At 45.9% G+C, this 21559-nt stretch overlaps 1 protein-coding gene across 1 annotated transcript in view; it reads right to left on the bottom strand.

Annotated features, from left to right (window-relative positions):
• The window catches only part of STIL (STIL centriolar assembly protein), a 396689-nt gene that overhangs the window by 181804 nt on the left and 193326 nt on the right, over positions 1-21559 (bottom strand). The window contains exons 9-11 of the mRNA XM_078671518.1: positions 18908-19055; positions 17079-17188; positions 11298-11412 (exon numbers count right to left, since the gene is read on the bottom strand). Of these exons, the coding sequence (XP_078527644.1) occupies positions 11298-11412; positions 17079-17188; positions 18908-19055 (373 nt within the window). The remainder of the gene's footprint in view (positions 1-11297; positions 11413-17078; positions 17189-18907; positions 19056-21559) is intronic.

Raw genomic sequence — 21559 nt, 5'->3', positions numbered from 1 at the left:
TGCAGGATCTAATCGACAAGAGTCCATGCGCTGGAGGACCGCGCAGAGGACGCAGAAGGGCCCTCCCGGCACAACAATGTCCGCGTGGTAGGCCTGCCGGAGGGGGAAGAAGGAAAAAACCCCGAACAGTATACAGAGGACTGGTTGAGAGCGCTCCTGCCGGCTGTAACACTGTCTGCACACTTTGTGGTGGAAAGGGCACATAGAGTGCCGGCACAAGCCCGGAGGCCTGGAACTCGGCCCCGCCGTTTCTCTTTAAACTCCTCAACTACCGAGACCGAGATTCGGTGCTTCGTAAAACACGGAAGATGGGAGACCTCAAAGTGGGCAACAGTCAGGTGCTGTTCTTCCCAGATTATACAGCGACAGTGCAGAGACGACGTGGCTCCTATCTGGCAGTGAACAGACAGCTACGAGAATTGGAACGGCCATACTCACTGCTGTTCCCCTCCCGCTTAAGAGTGGTCACCACTGAGGGTACGCGCTTTTTGAGGCCCCATCAGACGTATGGGACTGGTTGGAGGAGACGGGCAGATGGTCGGGACGAGGCCAGTAGGCCCAGAGGAAGGCGGATGGCAGGAACAGCGCTCCAGGAGACGGAGGAGGAAGAGAGGGTCCCGGCGAGGTACGGATCTGGGACGGGCTGCCCCCAGCCCAGAGAAAATGAGGCAGGAGCGGCAGGAGGCCCTGGAGGCGGTCGCGACGTTGGGAGAGGGTAACGCAAGCCGTGAACCGAGCTACAGGCAGCAGAGCGCAGCGCACGCCAGTGGATCCTCCTCACCGTCCACTGTGATGTCAGAAGACACTACAATGTCTAGTCACACCTCAGACAGCTGACTTTATAGCGTGACCAGACGCAGACTTGGGACAATCTCATATGTTGCCTGTGTCACACACTGCCCATTGTATCCTTTATCTGATTGCTGCAACATGCTATTCTGGTTGGCTGTGGGCGCGCGCGCCTCTGCGACAGTTTGGGTCCTAGCGGTGCGCTGTGGACATGTAGCCGCGCCTTGCGAGGGGAGGGATCTGGTGTTTTACCACGAGAGTTGCTCCCGGGGGATGCCTCTGGTTTGCCTGGTGAGCCTTACCGATTAGATTTCGCATGAGCATCTCAGACACCCTAAGGGCCCTGTGCGAGGAAGATGTGGGAGTAAACCGATAACACAGACTGCGCGTTCCCCCGCACGCACACACATTGCGGTCACAAAGTATTAAGCTGTAGTCAAGTTGACTAGTCTGGACACGCTCCCCGTTGGGAGTACGCCCATAAAGTTACTATGTTAGTTTTGGTTCACATGTTCCAAGAGCGGCACGCAGAGATCCCCACCCGAGAGCCTACCCCTCGGCTCTATACGATACACCCCTGCCCCCTCGGGCGGTTGCACCACAACATGACTCATGGCGTGCACTAACATCATGACCTGGAACATCCGCGGCATGCACACCCCGTCGCGTAGGTACTCTGTCTTCGCATACATGCAGCGGCACCAGGTGGGGATCGCGCTTCTACAAGAGACTCATATGTCCCAAGTGGAATTAGAGAGACTTCGCAGGCGCTGGAGGGGGCAGCTGCATGGTACTACCCATTTAGCACACGCGCGAGGCACACTGATATGGGTGAGGGCAGGTGTTCCCTTTGTATGCACTGACACACAGATAGACCCAGAGGGGAGGTACTCCTTTGCGAGAGGGAGGCTTAATGGGCAAGCGATAATTTTGGGCTCTATTTATGCCCCCAACACGGAACAGCCTTCCTGGCGTCATTTAATCACATCCTCCAAAGGTATGCGGGCCTCCCCTGGCTGCTAGGCGGTGACTATAACATGGTGCTGGACAAGCAGTTAGACCGCTCTTTTCCGCCCTTGCGCGCTGTGGCGGCTGCTTCGGCGGCACAAGCTCTTAGAGACTGGTTGACACACTGGGGTATCCACGACCTCTGGCGCACACAACACCCTACAGACAAAATGTACTCCTACAATTCGTCGGTGCACGACCTTCATGTTCGCCTGGACAGAATAGTAGACTCCCAGTCCCAGCTCCCGCTCCTGACTAAGTCGGAATACCTAGGTAGGACGCACTCAGACCACAACCCCCTGTGGTTCCAGATTAGCTGTGCGGCGGATAGACCCCCAGTGCCCACTTGGCGGATTCAGCCGGCTGCACTGGAGGATGCCGAGTTCCGGCCATCACTGGGTACGGCCATCCTATCCTACTTTGAGGAGAATGAGGACACAGCGAGCAACCCTCTGGTGGAATGGGACGCCCATAAGGCAACTATCCGGGGACACTGCATAGGGACTACGTGAAACATCCGCGCGCAGGTGTCCGCGTCCCTAGCCCGCATAGAATCCGAGCTTCTGCAGTATGAGCGGGAGGGGGAAGGAGCGGATAGGCATGTGTTTAAGCTGGGGGAGCTACGAGGTGAGCATGCGGCCCTGCTCGAGTGATTGAGGTGCCACAACTATGCAGCGCACACGGCTAAGATGCACGCGAAGGCGGATAGAGCTGGCCGCTTACTGGCCTGGCTGATACGGACCACTGAGCGCAATACCCCGATTGGTGCCATCCGCTTAGGGGACGGGGCAGTGGTGTATACGCTTCGCGAAATTCACCAGGCGCTCACTGACCATTATCGGGACCTGTATAGGGCTCGAGGTACTGGTCCGGAATGCGCGGTGACAGACTTTCTGGAGTCGGTTGCGCTGCCCACAGTCACAGATGCGCAGAAGGTAGAGCTGAGTGCCCCGCTCACGCTGGAAAAGGTGGGAGATGCGATTCAGGCACTGGCGACGGGGAAAACACCGGGGCACGATGGCCTGCCAGACGAATACTACAAAGCGAATAGGGACATATTCGCACCTCAGCTTCTTCAAATGTATAGGGCATCGATAGATGAGGGCCATCTTTAGTCCTCTCTGCGGGAAGCGTTCTTGGTGTCCCTACCAAAGCCTGTCAGAGACCCAATGTCCCTGAGCTCGTATCGCCCGTTGACGATGCTCAACACAGACTATAAGATTCTAGCCAAAATACTCGCCGAACGCCTGGCGCCAATGGTTCCGCACTTAGTCCACTCGGACCAAAATGGTTTCGTACCGGCAAGGTCCACATCTCTGAACCTCAGGAGGTATTTCCGAGTAGCGACAGAGGCGGCGGCGGTCTGGCCAAGAGCAGGGTGCCTGGTGCTGGACCTAGAAAGGGCCTTTGATAGCCTTGAGTGGGGTTATCTACTGGCGGTATTGGAGGCGTGCGCACTAGACGGGAACTTCCTGCAGATGGTGGGACTTCTATATAGGAGTCCTGTAGTCCGCGTCCGGCTGGGGCAGAACATCTCGGAGGAAGTGGCGGTGGGCAGGGGCGCCCGGCAAGGGTGTCCCCTGTCACCGCTGCTCTTCGCGCTAGCCATGGAACCCTTGGCAACAGCCATGAGACAGCTTCTGGCTGACAGAATCCCACTAGGTGACGGGGTTCATCAGGTGTCTCTATACGCCGATGATTTATTGGTCTTTGTCAGGGATGTGCACCACATGCCGGAACAGCTCGCCCCGCTGTTGAGTTGATTTGCCGGCCTTTCAGGGCTCCGAGTCAATGCGGGTAAGTCCTGCCTCTATGCCTTTAACAGCGAGGTTAACGACCCGGAGTACAGCCTACAGGGCACGCGAGTTCAGTGGAGAGTGGACACGTTTAAATATCTGGGGATCCAGATCTATCGGCGGCTGGCAGACCTGATGGACGGAAATCTAGGCAGAGCGGTGACTGCGCTTAAGGCGCAGATTAGCTTCTGGTCCACGCTCCACCCGACGCCCACAGGCAGGGTTGGCCCAGGCCAAAATGGTGATGCTCTCCCGCCTTCTATACTATTTTGCGAATCTGCCTCTGTTCGTGCCCGCATCATTCTTCTCCAAACTCAATGGGATACTGCGCCACTTTTTCTGGGGCGCATCTCGGCACTGGCCTTGGGGAAACTGTTCATACCCACAGACAAAAGCAGCCTAGCTGCCCCCTGCTTTGAGCACTACTATCTGGCAGCGCAGCTCCAGTGGATTGCCCGCTGGTTAGCGGACAGAGGGAGAGAGGACACCGCCACGGGTGATCCGCCATATACTCTGGAACGGATCACCGCGCTGTTCCATCCGTTAGCGGCCAGGGCCCGACCGGCCCCGCTGCTACTGGGGGTGGCGTACAGGTGCTTCCGCAGGGCACTGTACCTCACAAGGAAGGTGCTCCCATACGCGCCTGCTGTGCCGCTGGAGGGCTCGCCGGGGGGGTGAGGGCGTCCTCACGTGCCACATGCCAGAACGATGGCAGGAGGCGGATGTTCAGACGCTGGGCGACTTGTACCGAGACGGAGTCATGATCCCCTTTGAGATATTGGTTACAGAGGTTGGGCTCCCTCCCGGAGGATTCCTCATGCACAGGTCACTCACAGCCCGGATGGCGAGGAGCTGGGGCGAGGAGGAGCCGGTGCAGCACTTGATGATGCAGTACCTACACGTCATGGGTAGGGGCAGGCATCTCATTAAATGGTTTGCCGCGTCCTTACGGATGCATACGGAGCTGGATCTGACCCCACTCCGTGGAAAGTGGGAGCGCGATATGGGACACGCATTGGTGGACAAAGAATGGGAGAGGATACTCAAAAGCCCGGTGCGCATCCCCAGAAACATGCGCTTTCGACAGATCCAAGTATATATAGTCCACAGGGTCTATCTCACCCCTGCCTTAATAAATAAATACTTCCACAGGGCGGATGCGTCTTGCCCCCGGTGTGGCTAGCTGGACGCGGATCTCCTCCACCTTCTGTGGCATTGCCCAAGACTTGGCGCCTATTGGAGGGACGTCGGCGCCCGCCTCGCGCAATGCACTGGCCGCATGATCCCTTGTAACTGGCCTGAATTTCTCTTGCACCACTTCAAGCGGTCGCCTAAGGACAAGGCGGCGTACCGCTTCTTAGATCTGGGGATGGTCACAGCGGTGCGGCTCCTCTCCAAGATATGGAAGGCAAGCGACTCGCCCATTGTGCAGGCGTGGACCCTGTCCCTCCTGTCGTGGGCCCGAGCGGAGTGGACCGCCATTAGGAGAGAGGAAACAATGGGACTCCGCAGAGAGCCCATGGCGGACAGCTGGGAGGGCATGCTAAACGCACTGCAGGCGACAGGGGCTGACACAACTGAGGGAGGGGGACTCAGCGGGCAGGGTGGATAACAGAGGGGAGGGGTGCACGGCGGACACCAACACTGGCACGCAGACTGGGGCCCGCCATTGGAGCGCGGCGAGGGTGCAATCGGAATAGAAAGACATATGCATATCATACGGGGCGGGGAGAGTTGGTAAGACTGAATAAAGGGATGAGTACCTTTTCTCACAAGAGGGAGGGGGAGGCGGGCCTCTGGGATGGGAGTGAGGGGATGTTATGTACCGAATTCTAACAATGATGCCGTATTTTGATGTTATTGTTTTCTTGCAAATGTTACGATTGCAACTGAGTTACACATGTAAGATCTGTCTCTCCATGTAGCAAAAGGATGCAACGACTCACATAAACTGTGGACATGTCTAGGCTTCTTAGACTTAGTCACTTGCCATATGGATGAAACCGCAATAGCGCCACAACAGCTCGTCGCACCACCGACAGCGCACTGATAACTGGACACTGCTGATGAAGTATTTTGATGTATATGGTACTCGCTGTGAGAAGTTGAAAATTGAAAATGCCAATAAAAAGAGTTGACAAAAAAAAATAATTGTTTAAATTGCTTCACCCAGCAGTTACTGGTGTGCCTATGACTCCGGTTGGAAACTAGGGACCCGGCAGGTTCGGCACAATCAGGGCATCGGAAGTCACATCCTCTCTCTCTTTCCCTCCTATTGTGGGAGATCTGCCCTGTCCTTATGATAGTTTATTAGTACAATTGTTTGTGTTATTGTTACTCGGGATGCGTGAGATTTGACGTCTCTGCTAGACAGGACACCTTCAGTGCTTAGCTGACCCGACATGTAAGTACAAGAGCGGACTTGTCCGCATCTCCGCTGTTTCAGTTTCTTGTTGCTTTGTTTTTGCACTCCCGGAAGCGGGGTCTCTGAATGTCCTCTAATATTACTCGGCATCAACACTGCCAAGGTCCACCACCTGGCTGTTGCCATTCCTTCCTGACAGAGTGCTTCACGGTTCCTTTTAAAAAGTTAGGCAGCCTAATTTGTTGTGGTTTGTTTCACAAGGCTATCAGCTGGTTGTCATAAACAAACGTAATACATATTACTATGTCTGACAGATAAAATTAGCCCTCGTATTATTGAAAAACCCTTTTTGCATATTTTCTGGATTTTTTTATTTATTTATGTCCATTTCTGAGGGGGAAACTGTCAAAGTGCGAACAGTAATTGCTGTTGACAGGAGCACAAGTGGACTGTATGGGACATAGCTACAATGAGTTCATTTTTAGTTTGCACAATGGACATTTCTGATCTATGACTAATCAGGATGGTTTGAACTATGAATAATATATAGTATTACAGTGAGAAAGGATTCCGTTAAAGGCATGCTGCACTTTAATTATTACCTTGTGTAAATTAAATCCTTGATTAAGTAACAACCATGACAGTAGTATGCCCTAGGTGCAATGGTATTGAACTATGGACAACTAAGCTTATGAATGTAAAAAATGTAGATTGTTGCCCAAATAATTAGCCTTAGCGTATGAGCAAAGGTTTTATCCATGATTATTATTTAGTATCAGGATGACCGAGGATCCTATTAAGGTATGTTGGACTTTATAGACTATTTTGAAAAAATAGAATTGTGGTTTAAGCAACAGTGTAAATAGGAAATGTTGGGTGTAAGTGCAATAAGATCTACGAAATGTAATAACTGTAGATTCGTACCTTTATAACTAGTTCCTACCTAAAAGCTTTGAATACATCATGAAGGTTTTAACCATTTAGGACAATGTGTTATATGGCAATTTAATTCTGTCGTAGTGCAAGTTTTAATTAACTGAACAATAAATAAAGTATTCTATTCTTCTTCACTCTTCCATTGCACTGAACAAAGGCAGTAAGCAAGCCTGAACCTCCCCACCTTTGTTCTGGAGGTTGCTTTCACATGTTCTTTTTTTGAAACGCGCCGGGGACCTTCCACCGGGTAGATCCACAACACGCGGTTTCAGAATAAACTTGTACAGGTGGGTTGTACCGTAAAAATGTCATGAGTTTCAAAATTTTTTTTTTTTTAAGTAAACGTAAAACATTTTGGTTCTTCTTTTCTTAAGTGAACACAAATGTGCAATATATGTATGGTTGTACCTCCATCTGTAATCAACATTCATATAACGTGAAATTATGTAATAGACGGCAGATAGGAGTGCGCGTCAAAATAGGTTTAGGATCTTTGGCTTGTATAATGCATATCAGTATTGTGCCACTGACATTTCTACTGTGGGATTCAAGCCAATTGACTGCTTGCATTGTAGGGTAGGCTGTCATAACCCAACCATGCCACAATGACGCCAATCTAGACTCAGACTGGTCCTGGTTTGAAAGTTTTTTCAGGGCTGATTTTGGTTTCTGGTCTGGAACTACTAGTACGGGAGGAAGATTGTCACTGTTGCATGAAAATTATACAGACTATGCTCGATTAATCTATGCTGTTAAATGTACAATATTTACAGTTCCACATTCTATCACACCCTGTGAAACATAGATAGGGAAACACAGGCCTCGATAAGTACATTTAGCGTGAAACATGCATTTTAGCACCTGTGAATTTCTTGCACCCTTACTTTGTATTCCTGACATTCTCTAGATCTCTCCATTGCCTTCTCTCTTTTATCGTTTTTCTCTCAATTGATTTTATCCTGTTTTTATCTCTTAAATTTCTTTTCTCTCCCCTCACTTAGCCCTCCATTTGTCCTCCTGTCTTTCTCCTTTTTCTTTTCCTCACTTCATTCTCCCCTTCTGTCTCCTCTACTGACTTATTTGCCTGAACCCTATCTCTTTCAATCTTACCTCCTACAAATTCTCATATTTTCTTTACCTTCACCATCTTCTGTTTCTCACACATGTCCTTTTCTCTGCTTCTGGTTATTACTTGTTTGTGATATCTTGCCATCTTCTTTTCCTCCTTCCTCTTCTGTTCATTTTAAGTATGTCTGGACAACACAGCTGTCTACAACATATATTGTTATCATTCTTTAAAATATACGTGGAGTGGGCTTTGGCTCCACCAAAAGTTCTATCAGTCTCATTCCATGCTCTTGCCATTTTGGTGTAATGTTCCGCCTTCCAGGAAGTGCAGTATTTGGAATGCATGAATGCATAATGCATTTATTTTTACATCAGAAAAGTACACTCAATTATCACATTGTTTGTCACATTAAATTCTTAACCACTGATTGTGCCACCATCATCAGTAGCCCCTTAACCATGTCTCAACAGTGCAAGCTTCCTTCACCTAGAAAAGGTACAGCCCGGCAGCAGCAGTGCAAGCTTCCTTCACCTAGAACAGGTGCAGCGTGGCAGCAGCAGTTCACGCTTCCTTCACCGAGAACAGGTGCAGCGTGGCAGCAGCGCACGCTTCCTTCACCTAGAACAGGTACAGCCTGGCTGCAACAGTGCAAGTTTCCTTCACCTAGAACAGGTATAGCCTTGCAGCAGTGCAAGCTTCCTTCACTTAGAACAGGAACAGAGGTGTTTGGAGGCCACGCTCCCCTTTCTCCACCACTCTGCACATGCGACTGCTACGTTATAGTTAGAATTTAGCATTTAAAAATCCTTAGAAATTCACAGAAAAAAAACATAGGTTTCAGGGACTTTTTGGTTAGTTGGAGATTTCACTCGTACAAAACCATAGAAATGTGGCCGTTATAGTTAGTAGACTTAACTAAAACTCACGCCCGCGCAATGCACTGCTGATGACGTCACATATTACATCACCCATGACATGTTCAGTGACATCACTCATGACATCATCCACGTGATCATTTGATGCACCTCGTCATACATTAAAACCTTTCATACACCTACTCTAAAATACAGACCATCAATACCGAAACCAGACAGACCAATAGCAGTTAGTACATACCTGCCCAGTGATTCATACATCTACACACACATACACTCACTAACCCATACAGTCACTCAAACACAGTCATTCATCTATACAGCCACTGATATATCCACTCATACACCCATATAGACACTCAAACACTGCCACTCACCCAAAGAGTTACTCATACATCTAGTCAGTCATGCAAAGAAACTATCACACACCCATTTACTTGCTTATACAGTCATATACACACACACCACTGCACTTATTTATACAGATACCAACACATACTTACTCTCTTAAACAATCACTCATAGAAACACACATCTTTTTCCTCCTGTTCCCTTCGTAATGCCTCAGTGGGACTTTAACTTGATTCTTACATATCTTATGTGCGCTCCCTTTGAGCCGCTACATTAATGTCCTCTCAGACTTCTCACTTTGAAAAGTGCCTTTCTGGCTGTCCATCACCTCTGCACGCAGGGTGAGTAAGCTACAAGGTCTTTCTTCCAAGCCTCCCTTTCTGGCTGTCCATCCGAACAAGGTCGTCCTTCGAACTAGACCTTCTTTTCTTCCCTAGGTGGTTCCTTCTTTCCACAGTGGCCAAACCATCACTTTGCCCACCATCTTTTCACCTCCGCATCCTTTGAAGGAGGAAGAGAGGCGACACCGTCAGAATCCAAAGTGTGCGATTTCCTTCTACTTGGATTACACCAAACAATTCCAGGTGGACGACCAGCTCTTTGTTGGTTACGTGGGTACTAAGAAAGGTTGGGTCATGCACAAACAGACCATCTCCAGGTGGGTCGTTCTGTGAATCAAAGCCGGCTATTCTTGGGCAAAGAAGGAGCCTCCAGTGGGGCTGTGCACCCATTCCACCAGGGCGACGGCAGCTACTACTGCTTTGAGACGAGGAGTCCCCTTAAATGACATCTGTCAGGCAGCTACGTGGGCATCAGTGCACACGTTCACCGAAGCCTACTGCCTGGACAGCCAAGTCCGGAGAGACAGCTTCTTTGGCCATTCTGTTCTCCAGGACTTTCTGGTGTGAACTTAGTTTGCAGACCCACCACCGGGGTTGGTATTGCTGGGGTATCTATTCTAAGGTAAGGAATCTATAACTAACTGTTTCTTAAAGATGAACAAGTTACTTACCTTCGGTAACGATATATCTGTAAGAAACATAGTTTAGTTATAGATTCCTTACTGCGCCAACCAATCCTCCCCATTTTGCAAACAGACTTCTAGGGTTAAGGAATTCCTTTCATGGCCTGCACTTCTGGCGTGGAAAGTGGTGTACAGGACTGACGTCAGCGCGCGAGGGCGGCATCTATGTAGCTACTGCGACAACATCTCGGCGACACCGACGACGAATGCGGAGTCGACCGACGCCACCTTCCGACACACAGGGGTACCGCTGACGAAAAAACTTTCCGGATCCAGTCTGACGCCTGGGGGTAATTCTAAGGTAAGAAATCTATAACTAACTGTTTCTTTCAGACAAGTGTACCGACAACCAATAGGCAATCTGTATGTTGCCTGATCAAGACTAAGTCATCTGTCTTGTGTGCCTAGCATTTAAGTTGAACAAAACCCTTTGATACCTTAGGGCGCAACTGTGGGCACTCACCATACAGTGGGAAGACCTCTTCGGAACACCGGACATCTTCGGGGAAAAAAAGGGAGCCACCCTCAGTGCCCACAAAGAGGATGAACCATTGGGCTGACCCTCGCTCAAAGACTTAACAGCCCACAGCCATGCAGAGACTCAGACGACGATAAAGAGGTGGTGCTGGTGTTGAAGACTGGCCCTCAGATAAAGACTAATCAGAGAACTGTGAGTAAAATGGCCCATGAAAAGCACAAGATTGCATGTTCAAAGAAAAACAACTTGCAAACATGTGAGCCCACAACTAGATTGCAGGAGTATGAGGTAAGCATGTGCATCTACAACTACACAAACAACGAATACTATACACATACAAAAACACATACACAAAATATATGGATGAGAATTCTTTCTAATTTGGCCAATTTAACAGACTGCATGTTCTGTCATTCTGAAATTCTAGAGTCGCATGTAACTCTCCTGCTTCTAACTCAGTTGCCCCTACCAAGAGTGCCTATATTACACACTATAAAGCATTACGAACTCCTGAAAACAAAACTATTTAAACAGTTTACATGTTGCTTACAATGTGGCAGCCTTAAACCTTAGAGTTCCTCTGTATTAGTAGTGGCAAATCATTACCTGTTGGTTTGACGGGTGAGGGCTAGGTGTTGGTCGCGGGGAAAAGTCTTCATCTTCTACTCCAGAGTCATGATCACTTGCTGATAGTTTGTTTGGAGAGGATCTCTGATTGAGACTAAAAATTCAGAACAAATTTAAAACCAACATCATGGACTACAATATGATTTCACAGCAAGGCTAAGCAAATCCCAGGAACGTTTGTTTTCTAGTTAGTCTAAACACCTTCGCACCAAGTAATACTAGTGACCTTACACAGGACATCATAAAGGACATCAATGATATTACATATCACCTCACCATTTACACCAATACTACCACTGAAGCCACTGAACACCCCTTCACCCCACAGTTCACTAGCTTCACCGTTTGGCCATACAGTGAATAAACGTCTTGGCCTTCAACTAGCCAGAAGCTCAACACCACTTATCCTCTGGACAGGCATTGTGCCCAGAACAACACTACACAGTCTGTAAAGCAGGGTCATTGGCGATGGTCATTAAAAATAGAACATAAAAGGACCTTACCAACACATTATTTAATTGTATCCTCGTTTTGAAACAAGACTGTTTTACTCTACAAGTCAAAAGATGCATCATCATTTGAGGCTTCGGTGAGGTCACGTATGAGGTCAGTTGTAATCTAATATCACTAATGCATTTGAGAGGAGGCCACCATGTGCAAGGTTTTGAGAGGTACACTGGAAGGGAGTTAGTATTGCATAGATTAACGTAACTGACAAATTTCAACGATTTGTTTTAACTTGTAATAACTACCCTAGGAATTAGGTTTTCAGAGTTTTTTTTTCTGCTCATGTCCGACCCCTGGCCTTACATCTAATGCCACAGCTCTGAGGACCTTTGATCTGTAGCACAGTGTGTGGCTTTCGCCCATGACTTGGAATCAATATACCACACTTCAGGGACCTGCTGTTCGCAGATCAAGCCACATCTGTGCCCTCATTTTGAGTGCACTGTCCCCACACTAATACCCCTATGCAACCCTTTCGCTATACCTAGGAAGTACAATACAAATATGTTTACTCACACCCCATGCCCAGTACCAGACTCCTATCAATGACGCTGCATATATCAGGGCTAGGCATGTCATGATCTCCTACCGTCACGGACACACCCGTCCGGTGCAAACGTGTCTCCCTACTCGGAGACTTGAGGAGATGTTGACATTTACTCTCCAGATTTTTTATCCCGATCGTTCACCCGCTTGACCGCAACTGGGTCAGAATTATCACCGGTTCGTCGATTTCTTGCCCTCCACTTAAACCAACAGATTCACCTTTGTACCAAAAAATCCTGTGGACTACTCTATATCCTGGAGGATCTATACACACCTTCAGTTCTTTGAGAGACATATAAACTCCCAGACCACCCCTAAGATGGAAATTGTATCTTTTTGATCCTGAAGGTGGTGATATTAATTTGTGTTTCACCGAAGCGTACGTAGGCCAGTGACATGCATCTGAGAGAGCCCTACTCAAGAACCAAGCCAAAAGAAGAACTAGCCGTAACTAAATTGATGGACTTGTGTTTTTTTCGAACTGTAGAATCTTTTGACAAAATACAAACAATCAACGAGTAGGATCATTGCTCAGATGTGTTTTTATTGTGAACTTGCTTGTGTGGTATGTTAGTTGGGATGTAGGAGTAGAATGAAAGGTGAGAATGGAAGAATGATGGAGTCAATTTTTGGGGGTTGCTAAAATACAAATCACTGCTTAGAAAAGTCAAATAATGTCTTTCTAATTGAAATATTGTGATTTTTTTATCTGTATCAAAATGTTTGCTAAAAATGTTTGCTAATAATAAAAAAAGAGTGAATATAAAAAACAAATATAGAAAAATATTTTTGATAAATAAACAAAATCAAAAGAAATTTTTGTGTTGAGATTCTATGCTGTAAGGCAATTGTTTTGATTAGAGTCACTACCATTTTAGAAATAGTTGCTCTCTATAAGGATGTTATTGCCACTAAAAATGGGTGGATGGATGCATGATGGGTGGATGGATGCATGGATGGATGCATGATGGGTGGATGCATGATGGGTGGATGCATGATGGGTGGATGGATGTATGCATGATGGGTGGGTGGATGGATGCATGATGGGTGGGTGGATGGATGGATAGATGCATGATGGGTGGGTGGATGGATGGATAGATGCATGATGGATGGGTGGATGGATGGATGGATAGATGCATGATGGATGGGTGGACGCATGATGGGTGGATGGATGGGTGGATGCATGATGGATGGATGGCTTTATGGTTGGGTGGGTGGATGGATGCATGCAGGATGGATGGATAGGTGGGTGGATGAATGGGTGGATGGATCCATGATGGGTGGGTGGATGCATGGATGGATGCAGGGTGGGTGGATGGATGGCTGCATGATGGATGGGTGGGTGGATGGATGCATGATGGATGGGTGGGTGGATGCATGATGGATGGGTGGGTGGATGCATGATGGATGGGTGGGTGGATGCATGATGGATAGGTGGGTGGATGGGTGGATGGATGCACGATGGGTGGATGGATGGATGCATGATGGATGGGTGGGTGGTTAGATAGATGGATGGGTGGTTGGGTGGGTGGATGCATGCAGGCTGGGTGGGTGGATGAATGGGTGGATGGATGGATGCATGATGGGTGGATGGCTGGGTGGATCGATGCATGAATGATAGACGGATCGCGCAGCGTGACAACGTGTGGAAACGACTCAGGAGTGGATTCTAGAGGCCACTAGTGGATCATTCATTGCAAAGAGGAAAATTACTGACCACTGACTGTCAGCTGGACAGGCAGTGGGGGTGCGTGGCACGTGGTATTCGTGTGTTGAAACAGAGCTATTATCCTGTTATGCATACATTTCCTGCATGTAGACAGTGAGAAAAGACTGATTAATCTATGTGTGCGCACTGGGAGCAGATAGCCGTTTTCTCTTTTTATCCTCTCTGGTCCTTTATTTATGTGTTGTCAAGTGGTTTTACCGAGGCAATCACGGGATTACACACCATCATACGAAGCTATGATTATTAATTTAAGGTTAAAATTCTGCTTTTAGAACCACGCTGGTTTCATTTACTGTGTCATGGCCGTCAGAGGCGGTGCGGACTGACGTTGTTGGAGGTCCTCCGAATCTCTTAGACATGGAATTATAGGAATGCTCCTGCTGTTTGCAATTCGATTAACCAAGTTAGAGTTTAGCCGTGTCATAGCTATGAAATTGGCCTGTAAGTGGCTTATTAGCATGATTTTCCTAATGTCAGATAGGGGAGAGGAGTTGGCCTAACGGCTAGGGCGCTCGACCTCGGACTTGGGGATCTCGGGGTTCGAGTCTCGGTAACGACGCCAAAACCTCCTGTGATTCTGGGCAAATCACTTAATCTCCCCGTGCCTAAAAATGAATGTGTGTCCGTCCTCATGTAACGAAACTGGTGCTATGTAAAGCGCTCTGATACCTGATTCGGTTCGGGTCTAGTTCGCGCTATATAAAACTCTGCAAAAAAAAAAAAAGGGTTTGCCTCTATTCTGTGCTGGATATGGCCTTTGAGGGCATTACCGATGCAACGGGACACCTGAACCTGTCAGGCCTCATTTAAAGACATAATAGGTATGTGCAAAGTCAGGCTGTGTTTCCACTAGTATTGATAATGGAGGTTGTGGGGGTAGCTGGAAAAAGGAGTGATACGGTAATTGCTTCACTGAGTCAAGGTGCTCACACCTGAAAAGCTGTAAGCAACATTTACTAGGTCAATACTTCGAGAAATTTGCTCTACCTTCCACATGGCTGCCCAGTTGGTGACCATCTGATAAAGCTGACGCCTGAAAATGCGGAATTTGGTTGTCCTTTTTAACCCCCTCGTTTGCATGATTCCCATATCAACAAAGTACTTGCACTTTTCTTTTGAGTGTTCTCCTGAAGATTGTTAACCCTTTCTCTTTGAATGCTAGTAAGACAGCATGAAGCGATCACCTCGTATTAGAACTACGAGAATGCAAAGCACGCGTTGTGGTGACGTGCGATGTAGGCGCCTACGATATTGCAGCCTTGCCAATAGGAATGCACGCATTCACGTGTGCGATATAACAGAGGGCGAAGTGTTGCCCTGTGCGATGTCTTAGCCGCGGTGTTAAATCCCGCGATGTAGGATCATACATCCATGGAGAGGCAGCTCTGATACAGGGCTCACCGAAGTCTGAGTTTCCACTCTAGGGCCGGCAAACCCATCTGGCATTAGGGTTGAGGAGGATGCATGAGGTTAGAGTCAAGAAGCCACCGAGCTGTCCTCACTGTGACCCAGGATTGAGCCTGAAACATCGGGATCATATTCTGAATGTCTTGGACTAGCTATGTAGGTGGAAAGATAATGACTGTAGCAGTGCCTACAGCAGCCTCAATGAAGGAAATACTCTGCGTGGGTATCAGGTGGGACCTTGGTTAATGGATTAAAAACCCCAATGAGGTCAGGAATAAGCCTGGCTCGTGGCAGAAATAACGGGTACCTGGAAAGCAGTCTTCATGCTAAGTATTTGAAGTCTGAAGAAATCACAAGAACATGACGAGTCAATTAATACCGCACATCAGAGCCAGCAGATTAATTAATTTTGTATGGTCCCTTTAAGAGGTTCTTGGGAAGCAGTCGGTTAAACAGAATACACCTTGCTTATCCTATTCCTAGAATGAGACACAACTGTTTAAAAACACTCCAGTAAGCATGTAGCAGGCCCTACTTTGGAAGATTAAGGAGGTAGGGAAATATTGGGGGTTTAAATATCCATAACATGGCATATCACCGCCTAACTCACCAATTTCCCTTTCTGTGTATTGCACAGTTCAGCTAGTGGTACTGAAGCACACAAGGTGCTGACGGATTAAAAACACAAACTAACGTTTACTTTTTCTCTTGCCAATGTAATGAAGGCATTTAGGAGACCAAACTCAGGCTTTATTTGCAGAACACACTAGGTTATCCAGTGCAATGGAAACTTAAAATCATACAAAATTGAATTAGTAAAACAAAAGAAACTCAAACAAGCACTGGCACAGTCAACAGGTTTGGCTTTAACAAGATGGTGGTATGGTTGTGTTTTCTTTTATTGCAAGCATATGCCACAAAAAAACTGAAAATGTGCCACTTCCTAAATGTGCTGGCAATATGCTTGTAATACAATTTCAAATTTATTAAAACTAAATGCAATCACTTTTTAAATATATTTTAAATATTACAAGTACTTTAAGCAGGCAAGTACACTTAGAACAGGTATCTAAAAACCTTTTTAGTTTTAATGAACATCACACGCAAATATGATTATTGGTGAAGAGAAAAGACACTATGGCTTTGAATTACTGGAACCTTAAAACATGCTTTAAACAGACTAGGATTATTTTTTTTTTTAAAGGGATTAAGAATGAAACTGAAGAAAAAAGATAACTCACCACAAAGCACTAGGTTGCTTCTGTTTAGCAGAATGTATACATTTAATCAGGGAAAATGTTATCACTAAAGGTGCAAAAGAACCAATGGCTGAAGTTGGGAACTTCTTGTGCCTCATGCTGTATGCTATAGTGGGAGAATTAAAATGCAAATCCCACTTGAACAGAACGATGGATGAAGAGGGATGATCCAAAGCCCCCTCTATATATGTATACTTTATTTAGGAATTAATTTGATGAGGCTATCGAAAAAAAAGTGAAGCCGTTTCTATGCCAGTTCTGAAAAGGCTGGCGAGCATATGGATGTAATCTGCAAAAACATGGTACACTTACGTTGGCAGTGAAACGTCCTTGGAAATCCCATTAAAAAAATCAATTTCTGCACTCTGTGTTGCTGCGCTCAGCTCATATTGGATTGGCGATTTATGGGAAACATCAGCATTCTGAAGAAAAAAAAAAACAGGGTATAAACATTGATACCTGTTTATAATAAGATTTTGAATAATTTATACATTTTATTTTGTAAATAACATTCTCTAAATTGATCTCGCATCAGACTATTTTCCAGTTATACTGGTGCAACAAAAATGTGTACAATTTTTTTCTGAGCCTGACAATCTAAAATGTTAGTCGTAAAACCTGTGGGTTACACAAACAGTACATTTAACGATTATTGACCTTTTAACCTCACTGGAACATTGCATTTAGGAATGATTGGTGGGTTACATGGTTTCTTTAAATGATCCCTTTCAAATAACTGGACAGAAAAGCCACCTAGATGGTCTAAACAGAAAATCTAAAATCAGATAAAAAGGAATACTTTCATCTACTTTAGAAGAATAGTGAATGCTTTTTGGTTCCGCACTATGGGAACTATATTGTAGATTTTTTTCCAAAGATTCTTCCTTCACATGGGTGCCATGACAACAGTCTTCATCCTTCCATCGCTGGCCTCCCACTTGACGCTATAGAGGCACCATACACAGATTAGAAGACATCACAAAAAAAGTCCCTCCTAAAAATCTTTCAATGGCTTACGGCACTGAAGTCATGAAGAAAAATAGAGGAACGGAGGCTTTTAAGAGACAGGTCCAGCATACATGCCCAAGGACAAGTGTATCTAGAAATGGTGTGAGGTTCCTAAAAGGGAAAAGGAGGGACAAAAGAAAAGAGAAGGTCGGGGAGAGGAGGGAAGATGGGGGAACCCCGGTGGGAGAAGGATAAGAAAGGGGAGAGCTCTAATAAGGAGCAAGGGCCCTCACACACCCAGAGAGGTGTCATGCTTCATCATAGAGCAGCTCCTCATTGGTCCGGCGCAACAATGGGGGCTCTTTGCCGGAGGTCTTTAAATAAGAATGCCAAGAAGCCCTATGTGTAGGGGTGGAGGGGCGTAGAGTGCTGCATTTATTCGTCAATTGTGACTGGTGCCCCTCAAGAAACTTCATATTGGTTCTTTAATTACTTGCACTACGTCAAGCATTTGGTCAATCACACTAGTCAGTTCTCGAATAAAACAGACCCCATATGTCCACTGGTGAAAACCTATCCTTAAAATCAGACATTAAGCAATGATGCAAATCATGTAAAAGTCTAGTCATCATTGACATCTATGTACTAAATGGATAATTAGAGCTTTATTCTAAATTGAGCACGTTATACAAAATGAGGTATGTGTAGATATTTATTGATCTATAGTGCTTGAATGTGGAGGAAAGTGTGAATAGGATTAGGTCATTAAAGAATCGTACTTATGGAATGAAATGAGATGTACTGTATTTTAAGTTGTATATAAATAATGAAATATAAATGTTGATTTTTTTCAGCATTTATGGCGAAAAAATGAGAATATTTTCATCGCTAAATAAATAATAAAAACATTTGTACACGGTAATTGCATCTGTTACATATATTGTTGCAGATATTTTAATGGCCCACTTAATATTCTGTTTCCTAAATGTTTTTCACTCAAATAAGATCACAGTCATCTTTGAGTGTGTTTTACAACTACAAAACAAGCACCCGGTTCCGAAGGAGTAAATCTATGTCTAATGCACAGAAATCTGTGCAAATAAAAACCGGTACCCCGACATGGAAATCAAAATAAAAAAAACACAGCATTTAAAAAATGCATCATGCAGCTACAACAAAACAGACTTACTTACCTTGTACAGATGCAATGACTCACTGCAGTTCAAAAGCTGGAAACTTAACTCTTTATTGCCACTGCAAGGCAGGCATTCATAAAATTCGGGTTCTTTGTGCGTTTGCGAGTAGAGCACGATGAGGAAACTTCCAGTCTCAGAAAGTACCCTAAACCAAAAACAAAAAGATAAAACTCAGGCAAGCTATAAATTACCAGTCATTGAACTAATGCAGGGTACGGGGGCATGTCACACATTAACACACTTTGCCACACACACAATGGCTAATACGCAGTCAAGTAGGTGCATACCAGAACTTTTAGTCTGAATTAAGTGCCCAACACAACTCATGTCTTGGGGGTACTTTTAAAGCAGATATCGCGCTTAGCACCATAATTAGTTTGGGCGTCAAGTGGACAAATGAAGGGAAACATCTAAATGATGTAGATTTAGGCGTCAGCGCTTTTCAAATGGACCTATGTCTTCTGCTTACCCTTTTTTTCACTAATCTGCTGAAACAGATTGACAGGGGACTTGGTTGTGCTCTTATTATAAAGAGTATGAGATAAAGCAAAATTATTTGCCAAATCGTGAAAATATCAGAAATCGGCCTTTTCTTTTAGACTAAAGACAGAGTGGAATTCGTTTTTCAAAATCAAATAAAAATGCTCTGCAGGTGTACTACAAAAAGTTGGATTTCAAGCACAAACACAGGAAAAATAAGACATTCCCAGGATTACAGACAAGTATAGGATACCCAAAGAGATTATTGGCATTCTCAGAGGTGGCTATAATGGTGGTCAATCTGAATGGATGATGCAGAATATTTTACCAATTCAGATAGAACACCATTTTAATCAATAAGAATAGGGCACTGAGTTAGGGCCAATCTCACGGACTGCTGGCAACCAATCAAAATATCCACATCGCAGACTGCCGGTAACCCAAATGTAGGCCCGCAATCCCACATCAGACAGCGGCTCACTAAGGTATATCATCCACTGTTTGTGCTTTCTATTCTAGTGCCTGGTAAGCCTGTACCCCAAAAATCCAACGGACTCTTGGATTTATTTATTTTTAAAGACTTTGTGCAGGAGGTCAGAGAAAACCCCACCAGCTTCAGTGTGATGGCGAGCAAAGCAATGTGGTAACACACTTTGGGAATGGCCTAATTTGAATTTGAATTTAAAATTATTTATATAGCGCACGTTCACCAGCGGTTTCATGGCGCTACAACTTACAGATATCAGGGCGAGAGTGGCAGAAACTAAGTTAAAAGGAATCAGGGCTGCTAGTATACTAATTAAAAGATTTAGTAAACAAATGAGCTTTGAGCTGTTTCCGGAATTGCGGATAGAGAGTTAAGGCTCTAAGCTCTGGAGGGAGGGAATTCCAAATGAGTGGAGCAAGGGTCGCAAACTTTGATCCTCCCCATTTCTTCCTCCGGAACCGCGGGACTGTGAGAAGGGATTTAGTGGATGAACGCAGTTCCCTAGTAGGTACATAAGGGATGATCTCAGATGAGATAAAAGCCGGTGCCGTGCCCAGTCGTGCTTGGAAGGGGATAGAGGCAAGCTTGAACTGGACACGTTCACGTACTGGGAGTCAATGTAAAGACTTGAGGAGGGGAGTGACGTGGTGGAACTTTGGCAATTTAAACACCAGGCGTGCCGCCTGGTTCTGGATCTGCTGCAAACGCCTTAAGCTATATGCAGGTATACTTGCATATAGGGCGTTGCCGTAATCCAGGCGGGAGATGACCATTGCCAGGGTGATCAGTTTCAGAGCGTCAAAAGAAAAGAAGCGGGACAACTTGCGTATAGTGCGCAGTGAAAGAAAAGAAGAAGACACCACAGAACTAACCTGGGAGTGAAGGGTGAGCTGGGAATTGAGTTTAATGCCTAATGTTTTTACTGAGGTGGAGGGGACAGGTGGAGAACCTAGAGAAGGGGGCCAAAACAAAGAAGACCAGGGACTACTCTCCCTACTTCCCACATAACAAACATCTCCACCCTCATGAACAGGTACCACCTGCCAATACATCACCAACCCTCCACACACAGGTGCTATATGTTTTTTCAAATATTCAAGATTGAAGCAAGGCATGGTTCTGAATTCGGGTAGGATGGAGGTGGGTGGCTTTTGTGAAAGATGCAAAGCATGAACTAAGAGCGAAGTTTGCGCTCATAACCACAGAGGTAGTTAACCCTTGCTCTTAATTCATTCTCCATACAATACCAAACTGCAAATCTGATTTCAAATCCGAAATAATGAAGGATGCGGGAGGGGTACAATATGCTTAACAATTTGCCCATTGAATATCATCCAAGGACTCCCTCAGACCGCAGCATGTTCATCGGAGCTTTCTACCTAGCTAATTGCAGCTAATTGCAGAATTTGTAGAGTACATAAATTGACGTTTTCTAGTTATTGGAGATTAGCTTTCAAGATGTAAAAGCAAATATATTGGATACTTCTATAAGAAGACAAATCTTCAGTTTTACAGTATGCTTCAAAAGAAAGTAGTAACGCGACTTTCAAGGTGCTGCAGTTGGCGGATAAAATATAAAGCAAATGGGCAACAGACAGATCAGATGAGAGATGGAAAGCATATTCCTGAACCAGGAATTGGACCAAGTTAAGCAGAAGCTAATAAAACTAGTATAATTGAGG

This window comes from Lissotriton helveticus, chromosome 1_2, assembly GCF_964261635.1.
Source record: "Lissotriton helveticus chromosome 1_2, aLisHel1.1, whole genome shotgun sequence".
In the NCBI taxonomy this organism is placed as follows: Eukaryota; Metazoa; Chordata; class Amphibia; order Caudata; family Salamandridae; genus Lissotriton; species Lissotriton helveticus.
Note: the sequence above shows the minus strand (reverse complement) of the source record. Positions and strands in the feature narration are given on the sequence as shown.